Source organism: Nerophis ophidion, linkage group LG17 (assembly GCF_033978795.1).
Source record: "Nerophis ophidion isolate RoL-2023_Sa linkage group LG17, RoL_Noph_v1.0, whole genome shotgun sequence".
Taxonomy (NCBI): domain Eukaryota; kingdom Metazoa; phylum Chordata; class Actinopteri; order Syngnathiformes; family Syngnathidae; genus Nerophis; species Nerophis ophidion.
In genome coordinates this window covers 22,270,950-22,285,897 of record NC_084627.1, presented here as the reverse complement: position 1 = coordinate 22,285,897, position 14,948 = coordinate 22,270,950, and the positions used below count along the sequence as shown (strand labels likewise).

The 14,948-nt window shown below is 41.0% G+C and overlaps 1 protein-coding gene across 3 annotated transcripts in view; it reads left to right on the top strand.

The window, feature by feature from the left end:
* Positions 1 to 14,948, top strand: part of LOC133536215 (CMP-N-acetylneuraminate-beta-galactosamide-alpha-2,3-sialyltransferase 1-like) — a 36,134-nt gene that overhangs the window by 16,330 nt on the left and 4,856 nt on the right. For 2 of the 3 annotated variants that reach the window (XM_061876568.1, XM_061876569.1), the window contains exons 3-5: positions 6,269 to 6,532; positions 9,658 to 9,854; positions 13,730 to 13,897. In XM_061876568.1, the coding sequence (XP_061732552.1) occupies positions 6,269 to 6,532; positions 9,658 to 9,854; positions 13,730 to 13,897 (629 nt within the window). Of the gene's footprint in view, positions 1 to 5,141; positions 5,226 to 6,268; positions 6,533 to 9,657; positions 9,855 to 13,729; positions 13,898 to 14,948 lie in introns of all 3 variants that reach the window. The other variant, XM_061876570.1, reaches the window with a different exon arrangement.

Here is a 14,948-nt window from a genome sequence, read left to right as displayed (position 1 = left end):
CTTGTGAGGGTGAAATACAACCTTTTTGTCATACTTCTGATGCATCCTACTAGCTGTAGAATTTTTAGCTGCATCTTTAAAAGCATATGTCAATCGTGTAGTAAGGTGAGCGGCAAGTGCTGCAGGTGTACCTGGGGTAGGTGAGGTCACTGCAGGGCTACAATTCAATATGACATCTAATGGCAAATTTAGTTCCCTGCCATGCACAACAAAGAAAGGGGAAAACCCAGTACTACAATGTATACTTGAGTTGTAAGCAAGTTCCACTTGTGGTAAGAACTAATCCCATTTACCACCATCCATCCACTTTCCACCGCTTGTCCCTTTCATATTTGCGAGAGGTCGCTGGAGCCTATCTCAGCTGCATTCGGGCGGTAGGCGGGGTACACCCTGGACAAGTCGCCACCTTATCACAGGGCCAACACAGATGGATGGACAACATTCACACACTAGGGTCAATTTAGTGTTGCCAATCAACCTATCCCCAGGTGCATGTTTTTGGCGGTGGGAGGAAGCCGGAGTACCCAAAGGGAATCCACGCAGTCACAGGGAGAACATGCAAACTCCACACAGAAAGATCCCGAGCCTGGATTTGAACCCAGGACTGCAGGAACTTCGTTATGTGAGGTTTCACCAGGTCAGATTCAACTTGTCTAACCTGATCTGCGTGGGTAGACTCTGGCAACCCATGTTGGATGATATAGTCCTCAAAAATAAATGTTGCCACTGTAATGGGATGCTGATTTTTAAGTGGGAATAAATTCACACAGCGTGTAAATTAGTCCATAGCTACAAGCACATACCTGTTGCCCTGAGATGTAACAGGTAACTCGGTAATACCAGCAGCAACTTTTTGAAAAGGCGTGTCTGCTTGGATTGATTGCATGGTAAGCATTCAGTACAGAAGGTATGCACATCACATCCGTGGTCCCCAACCTTTTCGTAGCTGCGGACCGGTCAACGCTTGAAAATTTGTCCCACGGACCGGTGGGGGGGATTTTTTTTTTTCATAAAGAAATACAATCATGTGTGCTTACGGACTGTATCCCTGCAGACTGTATTGATCTATATTGATATATAATGTATATATTGTGTTTTTTATGTTGATTTAATCATAAAAAATACTTTTTTTTTTTTTTTCTTTCTTTCTTGTGCGGCCCGGTACCGGTGGTTGGGGACCACTGCATCACGTGATATGTTTGATTCCAGTGTAAATCTGTCAAAGTGGGAAGTAAAGCTGTAGGCAAAACAATTTGAAAGTCTATAGACAAGTGAGGACTCCCTTTCGACTTTCTACAGAGAATCCCTTGCCTCATGGTTAAGTTGGAATACTCATGCCAGTTTTCGTAGTGAAGAGGAACAATGTCGTAGTTTACCAATAGGGGGTCTACTGGCACTATGATTGAACCATGAAATGACGGTTTTAAGGCACTCATCGCATTGCTTTCTTTGTAAAAGGTCAATAGACAGACTGTTGCCAATGTCAGGATTAATAAAGTCGTCTGCGTGAGTGACCGCTACAGTAATGCACTGTACCGCTTTGTCCTGATTGTTGTCTAAGCTAGGACGCCTAGACAGGGCGTCAGCATTGTCATGCTGTTTACCTTGCCTGTGAGCAATGGTGTAATTATAGACATCTAATTCTAGGACCTATCTACTTCGTCTTCCGGTAGGGTCGTTGTCCACTGGAGATTTCTTTATGCTTAGGAGGGGCTTATGATCTGTAATTACCACAAAAGAAAACTGCCTGAAGGAAGGGTTTGAACAGTCTCTCAGACCAAACAGCTGCAAAAAGTTCACAATCGAAAGTAGACCATTTTCTTTCAGAAGGGCTCAGGGTGTGGCTTGCATAGGGGATAACACATTCTCTATTGTCTTGACGCTGTGCCAACACTTCACCCATGCCCTCTAGTGACGTATCAGTGTATAGCAAGAAAGGTTGACGAAAGTTAGGACGTTCTACAACAGGTGTGTTAATGAGAGCATGTTTGAGCGACTGGAACGTGTTTTCACATTCAATTGTGCATTCGAAAATAACACCCTTATGAGTCAATAAGTGCAATGGAGCAGCAATGACAAAAAAATGTTCCTGACAAACCTGTGGTAGTTAGAGCACAGTCCAATGAATGCTCTTACTTCTGTGGCGGTTCTGGGTGTTGGCAACTTAAGTACCTTTTCCAAATTCTTGGCCAAGAAAAGTTACTTCAGTTTGGGCCAGATGACCCTTCTTGGCTTTTACTTTGAGACCAGCTGTGTGAAACTGGTCAAAAACTTCACCAAGGCTTTGCATGTTGTCACTGAAAGTCCAATTATAGACCAGTATGTCCTCCAAGTATATCAAAAAGTCTTTCCAGTGCAGGCCATGAAGGACCAGGTCCATTAGTCTTTGAAATGTGGGAGGAGCGTTTGTCAGTCCCATGGGCATAACTTTGAAATTAAAAAGTCAGCTGGCACTGTTAAACGCTGTCTTCTTTGTCATGTGATCAAGATCCACCTGCCAGTACCCGCTGATAAGTCCATTATGCTAAACCAACAGGACCCAGACAGGCTGTCGAGGGCCTCTGCCAGACGTGGCAGGTGGTACACATTTTTGATGGTGGCAGCATTGAGCTTCCGGTAGTCGATGCAAAATATGTAGGTGCCATCCTTTTTACCCACCAAAACAAGGGATGACCAAGATAGGCTCAGCATCAGGACTGCTCTCCTCGATGATGTCTTACTCCAGCAGCTGCTGGACTTGCCTTTCGATCTCCGCTCCAATGTTAGGCAATGTCCTGCAGGCTCTCTGCTTGATGTGAAGGGTATCACCAGTCCTGATGCTGTGCCTAACTAAGCCAGTACGTCCACAGTCCTGGTCATGCGTACGAAAGACATCAGAGTAGGATAACATTAATGTCTGAAGCTTTTGTCGCCGTTCTGTGGTAAGTGCCGAGTCATCAATATTAATGTCTGGCAGGACCTGCTGTTCAGGTGACTCTGCTAGTGTCGTCATTGCGTCTACCTTGGTCTCAACAATGGAGTAGTCATCTCCCTTGTCCTGGCCTATGAGGTATAGGTCGTCATTTTGTACATGCAAATCAGAGGTAGTTGGGTTCATAACTCTTAACGTAAGTCATCCATGCCTGGACTAGAGCCACAGTGTGTGCAACCATTACACACTAGCCAGTAGGCGGGTCTGGTTCTAGAACACCAGTGTAGTCAGCCTCAAAGTTAGGTACACCAATCGTAGGTTTTACCATAGCCAGAACAGTCAACTGTGACATCGCTGGCACAATGAATGGCATAACAGTAACGGCGTTGCAACACTAAGGGGTAATATCAGTAGCACTTAGAAGTGGGACACCATCTTGGTTACCTACTTTAAGGAAACCCTCTTATAAGTCCACAACAGCAAGGTGTTCCAGTAAAAAAAATCCAGCCAAGTATTACTGGCTGTGTGACATTTCTGACTACTTGGACAGTGTGTGTAAAGCTCTCCCTGCCAAGTCTGATATTCATAGCGAGGGTGCCCAAATTGACTCCATAGTCATTTGTGACAGCTCTAGCTGTAAGTTTTTGGTTCTCAAAGAGGAAATGGACATTCACTGACGAGAGAGATGTCTGAACTAGAATCTACAAACACTTTAGTGGCGACATTTTCAACAATGGCAAGTACATTATGTGTGAATTTCTCATGTGTGATTTGTACTGACTTGGTAGGGGCCTCATTAACAGAAGCAGGCACTAGACCCTCAGTGTTTGCTGCCATTCGTTTCCCTGTCGATTGCGTTATTATAGACATTATTATTATGAGTTGTAATATTAAAAATAAATCAGAGAGTGTTATGATGCGACTTCAGAGTGAAGTCTCCCCTCGCTCTGGTCGCATTATGGCGAATAATGATGATGGGTATCATACACATTATTGAAGTATATTATTCACCGAAATTGACGGATGGAAATTAACAGTTGACAAAATAGCAGAAACGGGCAAAAATAATGTTTCAGGAACAAACGTTAATCAATGTTGCACCACTGATCGCCAACGTGCTCCTTAGAGCAGACATCGAAGAAAATGTTCAATCTTCTCTGCATTCAGAAAACGTTGCACAGAAACCTTAAAATTGCCGCAAATGCGCCAGTATGGAGACGACTAGAATTTAAGTGTTTACTTCAAGTTTACACCGTAGGGCGTGCGACCGTGGTCTGGCTCGACCTTGCTAAGGTAACAGTGAAAACATGGACTGGATTTTCAGTGTAGTCAGGCGGACATTACTGATGGAACGGATTGAATAATAAGCGCTGACAAAGGGTCTATAAATGTCATATATTCAGTTAAAGGCCTACTGAAACCCACTACTACCGACCACGCAGTCTGATAGTTTATATATCAATGATGAAATATTAACATTGCAACACATGCCAATACGGCCTTTTTAGTCTACTAAATTGCAATTTTAAATTACCCGGGAGTTTCTTGTTGAAAACGTCGCGGAATGATGTCGTGTACGCGTGACGTCACGGACTGTTAGGAAATATTAGCGCTGCACACATACACATCTAAAAGTCGTCTGGTTTAACCACATAATTACACAGTATTTTGGACATCTGTGTTGCTGAATCTTTTGCAATTTGTTCAATTAATAATGGAGAAGTCAAAGTAGAAAGATGGAATTGGGAAGCTTTATCATTTAGCCACACAAACACACAGTGATTCCTTGTTTAAAATTCCCGGAGGTGAAACTTTACTATGGATCAGAGCAGTCAAGCGGACATGGATCCCGACCAATTGTCAACCAGCAGTTTTCGGTGAGAAAATTGTGGTAAAAAGTCGCCACTTACCGGAGATCAGCTGAGCTTGTGCCGTCCGTACAGCTGCCGTCGACTTCCATCAGACACTGGCGTCAACACACCCGTGGATACACCCTTCCGACTATCAGGTACTATTAAACTCACTAAAACACTAGCTACACAATAGAAAGATAAGTGATTTCCCAGAATTATCCTAGTAAATGTGTCTAAAAACATCTGAATGTTTTTTTTTTAACTTGATTTTTATTTATTTATTTTTTTCTTGTCCGTCGCTATCAATATCCTCAAACACGAATCTTTCATCCTCGCTCAAATTAATGGGGAAATTGTCGTTTTCTCTGTCCGAATAGCTCTCTTTGTTGGAGGCTCCCATGAAAAACAATGTGAGGTCGTGAGGAGCCATCAATGGGTGACGTCATCATCTGCGACTTTTGGTAAAGGCAAGGCTTTTCTGTTAGCGACCAAAAGTTGCAAACTTTATCGTGGATATTCTCTACTAAATCCTTTCAGCAAAAATATGGCAATATCGCGAAATGATCAAGTATGACACATAGAATGGACCTGCTATCCCCGTTTAAATAAGAAAATCTCATTTCAGTAGGCCTTTAAATAGCCTTTTTGTAAGTGCTGACACGAAGGAACTGCTTTTTCTGGTGTAGAGACACGGCGTCAGACCACTAGCAAGAGGTAATCCAGCTACGGAGTTGCTGCTGTAGCAGCTTTTGAGTCTACGTGTAGACCAAAAGGCTGGGACAGTTTACAAAGAAATTGCTCAACTTTCGTATTCCACACACTTCCAATTAAAACTCTGGACCGACTGAGGAAGTGAATACCGACTCTCAGCCTATTGCTAGGAAGTCTCGGCAAGATATATATTTTTTTAACCTCAGGACTTTTCCTAGTTTTGCATCTAAACAGAGAGCACACACAAGTAGGGTGCTGAAAGATACAACCATCCTATCCGTCAACACACAGTGGGAGCACACATTGTAAGTCACTGTTTTATTATGTATGCACCCGAATATTGACGCTCATTTCTGAATCCTCATTTGTCCTAAAGTAGCCATTGACGGCTGCTCTCACGAGGTCCGCCATGATTAGTGGCAGCAAACATGTTGTTGTTGACGTAAGTAGCAATCATAGCTAAGTTAACATGCTCAGGAAAGAAATAAGAATAATACTTAAAATTAGCAAAATACTTAAATATTATCATGAATGTACCTGTTAATATTTTACACATAGAATTACAGTGTGTATGTAAAACCTTGTTGGAGGTTTTTAGAGTGCTTCGTAGGCGCAACAGGCGAATCCCCATTTTCTGCATTGTTGGCCGCTTAGTACGAGCAGGTTTTTCTTACTATTTAGAAAGCACAGGAAGAGGAAATGCATGTGGGTTATTGTCTCACGTAAGGATTGTAAATTATGGTTAAAATTCCCCAAAATTGCAATTTTCCTCAAACCTTATTGTGTCTTGCAGGCCCACATTGCCCAGATGGTCAGAGTGAAGAAGAGGAGGACCCTGGTGGTACTACTGTGTCTGTGTGCTTTGGGTATGGTCTACATATCCAAATGGGATGATGCGTCCTTGTATCTGGAGAAGTGGATTGAGTTGAAGTCATGCAACTGCGAGAAATGTTTGAATGACAGCAACAAGGACATTCGAGAACTTTTGGCCGTGTCACCCAAGCCCTTCTTGTCCATGGACGACACAATCTCTGAGACAGATTTTAACCGGTGGAGGGTAAGTCTACGGATGTTGTCGTTCATCAGGTCATTCAATCTCAGGGCATTCAATCCAGGTTATTCAATCTCAGGGCATTCAATCCAGGTTATTCAATCTCAGGGCATTCTATCGACCGCAACTGGGTTGTACGTTTGTCTTTGAAGACATTTGGCCTCGGGGCTTCACGGTGGCAGGGGGGTTAGTGCGTCTGCCTCACATGACGAAGTTCCTGCAGTCCTGGGTTCAAATCCAGGCTCGGGATCTCCGGGTACTCCGGCTTCCTCCCACTTCCAAAGACATGCACCTGGGGATAGGTTGAATGACAACACTAAATGGTCCCTAGTGTGTGAATGTGAGTGTGAATGTTGTCTGTCTATCTGTGTTGGCCCTGCGATGAGGTGGCGACTTGTCCAGGGTGTACCCCGCCTTCCGCCCAATTGTAGCTGAGATAGGCGCCAGCGCCCCCCGCAACCCCAAAAGGGAATAAGCGGTAGAAAATTGGATGGATGGATGGACATTTGGCCTCTGATCTGAGCAGCTTCATCACTTTATGTTCACAGACTTATATTGTATACATTTTGTCTTAGACTTCAATTGGGCAAATCTAGTCTTTGATTGGACAAGCCAGTCCGAGACGTATATTGGAAAGATCTACTCTTAGATTTAGATTTGACAGATCTAGTCATAGACTTAAAATTGGAAATATCTATTCTTAGACTTAGATTGGAAAGATCTAACCTTAGACTAAGATTAGACAGATGGTAAATGGGTTATACTTGTATAGCGTTTTTCTACTACCAAGGGGTAGGCATAGATTTAAAATGCACAGATCTAGTCTTAGATTTAAATTTGACAGGTCTAGTCTTCGACTGGACAGATCTAGTACTAAACTTAGATTGGTCAGATCTAGTCTTAGACTTTAATTGAACATATTTCTTCCTAGACTTACATTGGACAGATCTAGTTGGACAGATTTAGTCTTAGACTTTGAATGGAAAGTTGGTCTCAGATTTAGATTACACAGATCTAGTCTTAGAATTGGAGAGATCTAGTCTTAGACTTATATTGAACAGACCTAGCCTTACACTTCAGTTGGACATATCTAGTCATATATTTAGACATGTATAGTCCTAGACTTAGATTGGACAGGTCTGGTCTTAGCTGTAGTTCGGATAGCTGTAGTCTAGACATAAAATTGGACAGATGTAGTCTTAGAGTTACATTGGACAGGTTAAGCCTTAGACTTGGATTGGACAGATCTAGTCTTGAACTTAGTTTGGACAAGTCCAGTTTTAGATCTAAAAATTGGACAGATCTACTCTTAGATTTGGATTTAACAGATCTAGTCTTGGACTGAAATCGGAAATCTCTAGTCAGGGATCTAAATTGGAACGATCTAGTCTTAAACTTTATTTAGAAAGATGTAGTCTTAGATTTAGATTGGACAGATCTAATCTTACACTTTGATTGGACAGATCTAGTTGGACATATCTAGTCTCAGACTTACAATGGACATGTCTAGTCTTAGATTTGAATTGAAGATGTAGTTCTCTACTGAGATTGACAGGTTTTACCTTAGAGTTGGATTGGACAGATCTAGTCATGGATCTAAATTTGAAAGATCTAGTCATAGACTTAGATTGAAAAAATCTAGTTGGACAGATCTAGTCTTTGACTTTATTTGGAAAGATCTAGTTCTAGACTTCGATTGGACACACCTAGTTGGACAGATCTAGTCTTTGACTTTATTTGGAAAGATGTACTCTTAGATTTAGATTGGATAGATCGTGTTGGACATATCCGGTCTTAGACTTAGATTGGAGAGATCTACTCTTAGACTTGGATTGCACAGATCTAGCCTTAGACTTGGATTGGAAAGATCTAGTCATGGATCTAAATTGGAAAGATCTAGTCTTAGACTTAGATTGGACATATCTAGTCTTTGACTTTATTTGGAAAGATGTAGTCTTAGATTTAGATTGAACAGATCTAGTCAAGAATCTAAATTGGAAAGATCTCGTCTTAGACTTAGATTGGACACAACTAGTTGGACAGATCTAGTCTCTGACTTCATTTGGAAAGATGTGATCTTAAATTTGGATTGGACGGATCAAGTTGGACATATCTAGTCTTAGACTTAGCTTGGACATGTCTAGTCTTAGATTTAAATTGGAGAGATCTAGTCCTATACTTAAATTAGACCGGTTTAACCTTAGACTTAGATTGGACAGATCTACTGTTAGACTTTGATTATATAGATCTAGTGGTTGACTTAAATTAGACAGAACTTATCGTCGATTTAGATTTGACTGATCTAGTTTTAGATTTAAGATTGGACAGATCTAGTCTTAGACTTAAATAGGACTTAATTGTCTCGGATACATTGGACAGATCTAGTCTTAGATTTGACGGATCTAGTTTTAGACTTACATTAGACAGATCTAGCCTTAGACTTAAATTGGACATAACTTGTCTAACCTTAGATATAGATTAGACAGCTCTAAATGGTAAAGAGATTATACGTGTATAGTGCTTTTCTACCATCAACATCAAGCCTTAGATTGCACAGATCTAGTCTTAGATTTAGATTTGACAGGTCTAGTCTTAGACTTAGTTTGGACAGCTCTAGTCTTAGACTTGGATTGGACAGATCTAGTCCTAGACTTAGCTTGGATAGATCTAGTCTTAGACTTTGATTGGAGAGATCTTGTTTGACAGATCTAGTCTTAGACCTAAATTGGACAGATTGTCTCAGACTTAGATTATACAGATTTAGTATTAGACTTAAATTGGAGAGTTCTAGTCTTAGATTAATATTGGACATATCGAGTCTTAAACATTGATTGGACATATCTAGCCTTAGATTTAGATTTGAAAGGTCTAGTTCTAGTCTTAGATTGGACAGATCTTGTCCTAAATTAAAATTAGATAGGTCTAGTCCTAGACTTAAATTGGACACCTGTAGTCAGGTGGAAAGTAGGACATTATGGTAATCCAATGAGGATTGTTTGATCTTAGAACTCCACTGCTTGGACTCATAAAAACATGGAAATACATTAAAATGCTTCCTGATTTTAAAGGCTATAAACTGACTTGTTAAATGATCCATCCATGAAGTTCTAATTTAGTTTTCTTCATGTCAGCGTCTCAAGGGGGATGAGCGTACCTTTGATTTCTTCAAGATAAGTGCCAAACAACTATTCACCGTCTTTCCAGCCGTGCCCAAAATAGAGGAGCAATCGCCTCACCGCTGCAGGAAGTGCGCTGTGGTGGGCAATTCTGTCAACCTCAAAGGTTCACGCTACGGAGAACTGATTGATGACCACAACATCGTGATCAGGTAAATCTGCCCAACCCGACCTATTATGCAAAACCAACTTTTTTAACCTGATGGTACCTGTTTTTTTGTATTTGGGATCTGCATAAAGTCCCAAAATGTTGGAATCAAACCATTGAAGCATGGCAGAGATATTATAAGACAATCTTGTCTTACTTCCTCCAAACGAGCCGTTTGTAATTATCTCTGCCCTCTGCCTATATCTTGAGTGAGTCCGCCATTTTTGTTTTGTTAATGGAGAAGTGTTTGTAGTCCTTACCATGTCTCTGATGAAACCCAATGAAGGAAAATGTTGTGTTGTTGGTTGCTTTAAGCAGCACACATCAATACACAAATTTGAAAAAACACAAAAACCGTTGTCAACAGGCAAGAGAAGTGGGGTTTGCATTAGATATCGACCGATTATCAAAAGTCTAGCAAGTTAGCTAATAATGGAGATAATAGGATTCGCTCTATTCCACCTAAAAAGAGCTCCAAAAATAACACCTAAAAACCTCCATCAACGTAGGACTGGGCGATTATATCATCATAATCGCTATTAGTTTGAGTTTGATCACGGTGATCAGCTAATAGCATATTTCCTTGATCAAACATGGCGGAACTGTCTGTTGCAGCAATAGTAAACAGTAGGGAAGCAATGATGCTTGGTATAATCCTGCACAGAACAATAGACTTTCATTGACCGTGATCCTGTGTGTTTCTGTGAATGTGTGTGTTTGTTTACATTTGTTTGTGTGAAAGTGTGTCTGTGTGCGCCACCGTCGTGTTCCACCGTCGTGAAAGTCAAGATTCCTCAAAACGTAAGGGATCTTCAACCGCATTGTGCCTCGTCCCTGTTCACAGCTGGCAATGCAGCCCGTAAGAATAAAATAAAGAAATATGACTAACACAAACGTAGAAGTTGAAACATTTCAACAACATTTAAAAGGGAGCAGCAACTATAGTTTGTCTACTGCAGCGCACCAGTAATCCTGCCCCGAATGAGGACTTGCAGGCACTCAGAGAAGGTCTATATGACTGTATTAGTCCTGACTGGGAAAATCGGTGCACTCAGACTTAATGTGAAAAGGCATTTTCATATCTAAGAGATATGAAAATTATTTGGCAAAACATTTTAATAGCTCAGAGGCGATGCAGCAAGTTTACCAGCTCACTATGTGGATGTAGCAGCATAAGCTAGTTAGCTCTCACAGCGCCGCTATAAGTAGTTTGTCTGCGTTAGCGCTTGTAATAAGAAAATCGCTAATACATGGTTAATATTCAATCAATCATTGTTTATTTATATACAGTGGGGCAAAAAAGTATTTCGTCAGCCACCGATTGTGCAAGTTCTCCCACTTAAAATGATGACAGAGGTCTGTAATTTTCATCATAGGTACACTTCAACTGTGAGAAACAGAATGTGAATGAAAAAAAATCCAGAAATTCACATTGTAGGAATTTTAAAGAATTTATTTGTAAATTATGGTGGAAAATAAGTATTTGGTCACTTCAAACAAGGAAGATCTCTGGCTCTCACAGACCTGTAACTTCTTCTTTAAGAAGCTCTTCTGTCCTCCACTCGTTACCTGTATTAATGGAACCTGTTTGAACTCGTTATCTGTATAAAAGACACCTGTCCACAGCCTCAAACAGTCAGGCTCCAAACTCCACTATGGCCAAGACCAAAGAGCTGTCAGAGGACAACAGAAAAATAATTGTAGACCTGCACCAGACTGGGAAGAGTGAATCTACAATAGGCAAGCAGCTTGGTGTGAAAAAATCAACTGTGGGAGCAATTATCCACTGCTAATCTCCTTCGATCTGGGGATCCACGCAAGATCTCATCCCGTGGGGTCGAAATGATCATGAGAACGGTGGGCAAAAATCCCAGAACCACACGGGGGGACCTGGTGAATGACCTGCAGAGAGCTGGGACCAAAGTAACAAAGGTTACCATCAGTAACACACTACGCCGACAGGGAATCAAATCCTGCAGTGCCAGGCGTGTCCCCCTGCTTAAGACAGTGCATGTCCAGGCCCGTCTGAAGTTTGCCAGAGAGCACATGGATGATACAGCAGAGGATTGGGAGAATGGCATGTGGTCAGATGAAACCAAAATAGAACTTTTTGGTAAAAACTCAACTTGTCGTGTTTTGAGGAAGAAGAATACTGAGTTACATCCCAAGAACACCATACCTACTGTGAAGCATGGGGTGGAAACATCATGCTTTGGGGCTGTTTTTCTGCTAAGGGGACAGGACGATTGATCCGTGTTAAGGAAAGAATGAATGGGGCCATGTATCGTGAGATTTTGAGCCAAAACCTCCTTCGATCTGTGAGAGCTTTGAATGGTTGACCAAACACTTATTTTCCGCCATCATTTAAAAATAAATTCTTTAAAATTCCTACAATGTGAATTCCTGGATTCGTTTTTCACATTCTGTCACTCACAGTTGAAGTGTACCTATGATGAAAATTACAGACCTCTGTCATCATTTTAAGTGGGAGAACTTGCACAATCGGTGGCTGACTAAATACTTTTTTGCCCCACTGTAGCCCTAAATCACAAGTGTCTCAAAAGGCTGCACAAGCCACAACGACATCCTTGGTTCATAGCCCACATAAAGGGCAAGGAAAAATTCACAAACCAGCAATCAATTTTCTACGACCTGTCGTTAACAATTTAGACAAAGTAATAGAATGGAAAACGACACACTATGCCACTGCAGACCAAACCAGGAGCCTGTTTGCCCACTTACCAATAAAAGATGATAATAAGAAACATATGCTTAATGTACTCTCAGATATTTGTTAAAATAAAGCCAATAATGTAATTTGTTGTGGTCCCCTCCCTTTATTTATATTAATATATTATATTAATATAAATAATTTACGAGCTGTAAATGAATCATGTTGGCGCTCTTTGGATATTTCCAATTCCCAAATTGTATTGTTAACCACATCATTCTTGCCGTATTTTACAACTTAGAATGCATAAAAAAAAATAAAAAAAAAACACAAGTCTTCTTGTCTTATATAAGGATTAATGATGGGCAAAATTGTTGAAAATGTGTAGTTCCCCTTAAAGAAAATAGCATTCATTGCATGCACTGTGAAATCAATGCAGCCACAAAAAAAAAAAAGTTTCTGCAATGCTTACATTTACTAAAATACGTAAATATTCGGATAGGTTGATTGGCAACACTAAATTGGCCCTAGTGTGTGAATGTGGTCTGTCTATCTGTGTTGGCCCTGCGATGAGGTGGCGACTTGTCCAGGGTGTACCCCGCCTTCCGCCCGATTGTAGCTGAGATAGGCATCAGCGCCCCCCGTGACCCCAAAGGGAATAAGCGGTACAAAATGGATGGATGGACTACATTACATATATACTTACATCCATCCATCCATCCATCCATCCATTTTCTACCGCTTATTCCCTTTCGGAGTCGCGGGGGGTGCTCGCGCCTATCTCAGCTGCAATCGGGCGGAAGGCGGGGTACACCCTGGACAAGTCGCCACCTCATCGCAGGGCCAACACAGATAGACAGACAACATTCACACTCACATTCACACACTAGGGCCAATTTAGTGTTGCCAATCAACCTATCCCCAGGTGCATGTCTTTGGAAGTGGGAGGAAGCCGGAGTACCCGGAGGGAACCCACGCATTCACGGGGAGAACATGCAAACTCCACACAGAAAGATCCCGAGCACTAACCCCTCTGCCACCGTGAAGCCCTATACGTGTTTAAAATCTTGATGGAGGTTTTAGGATTCTAGAGGGCTTTATTGGTGAATTCAGTGAATGTCTATTACCTGTTTTATTGTCCCACATAAAGATTGTGGATGCTGGGGGGAAAAATGCAGTTTTCCCTTAATGACTGACTTATTGACTAGAATGAACGGCGGGCGCACCAAAGGCTATGAGACGGACGTGGGCAGCAAGACGACTTATCACGTCATGTATCCTGAGAGCGCCAGATATTTGGACAACAACACACATCTCGTCTTCTTACCATTCAGTGTCAGGGACTTCCTGTGGCTGCTCAGAACCTTTACTCCCAGGTAACTTGATGACCCTCTCACTTTTATGTGACGCTTACATTTTGACCTACAAAGAGGAAATTATACACATAAGTATCTATCCACATTTCACGAACTAGCTGGTTTTCGTATGTATGCATGCGTGAAATACATGGATAAGTAATACTAATATAAGTAAATTGAAAAAACATTTTTAAAAACTGAAATTGGCAACACTAAATGGTGCCTAGTGTGTGAATGTGAGTGTGAATTTTCTCTGTCTATCTATGTTGGCCCAGTGATGACTTGGTGACTTGTTCTGGTTCCGCCTGAATGCTGCTGAGATAAGCGGTAGAAAATGGATGGAAAAAAAAAAAAGAATACTTATTTTTAATGATACATGAAGCTACATGTGGACTATTTGCTCAACATTGATATATACAAAAAACATGCAACATCACATTCTATCTTCTAAAGCAGGGGTAGGGAACCTATGGCTCTAGAGGCAGTTGTGGCTCTTTTGATGACTACATCTGGCTCTCAGATAAATCTTAGCTGACATTGCTTAACACGTTAAGTAATGAATAATTCCGCTGGTAATCACAGTGTGGAAAATATTGTTTAATATATAAAACATTCTGAATCATTTTAATCCATCCATCCGTTTTTTTTTTCCCCGCACCTGTTCAAGAAGTCACATTAGTAGTAAGAAGTATTTTAGTTGTTGGTTAGCTTCAGAATAACAATGTTATTAAAAATAATTAGAGACTTATTATACTCTAAAAATGTTGGTCTTACTTAAAAATGCACGCATTTAGTTGTATTCATTTTAAAAATATATATTATATGGCTCTCACAGAAATACATTTTAAAATATTTGGCTCTCATGGCTCTCTCAGCCAAAAAGGTTCCCGACCCCTGTTCTAAAGTGTCGGAGAAACGTCACAATTGCAAAAGTCACAACAATTTAAAGCCCTACCACAAATATTGCAAAAGTCACATCAAAATAATATAAAGCCAAGCCACAACACAATTGAAAAAGTCACAACACAACAATATAAAGCCATAACTCAAAATTTGCAAAAGTCACAAC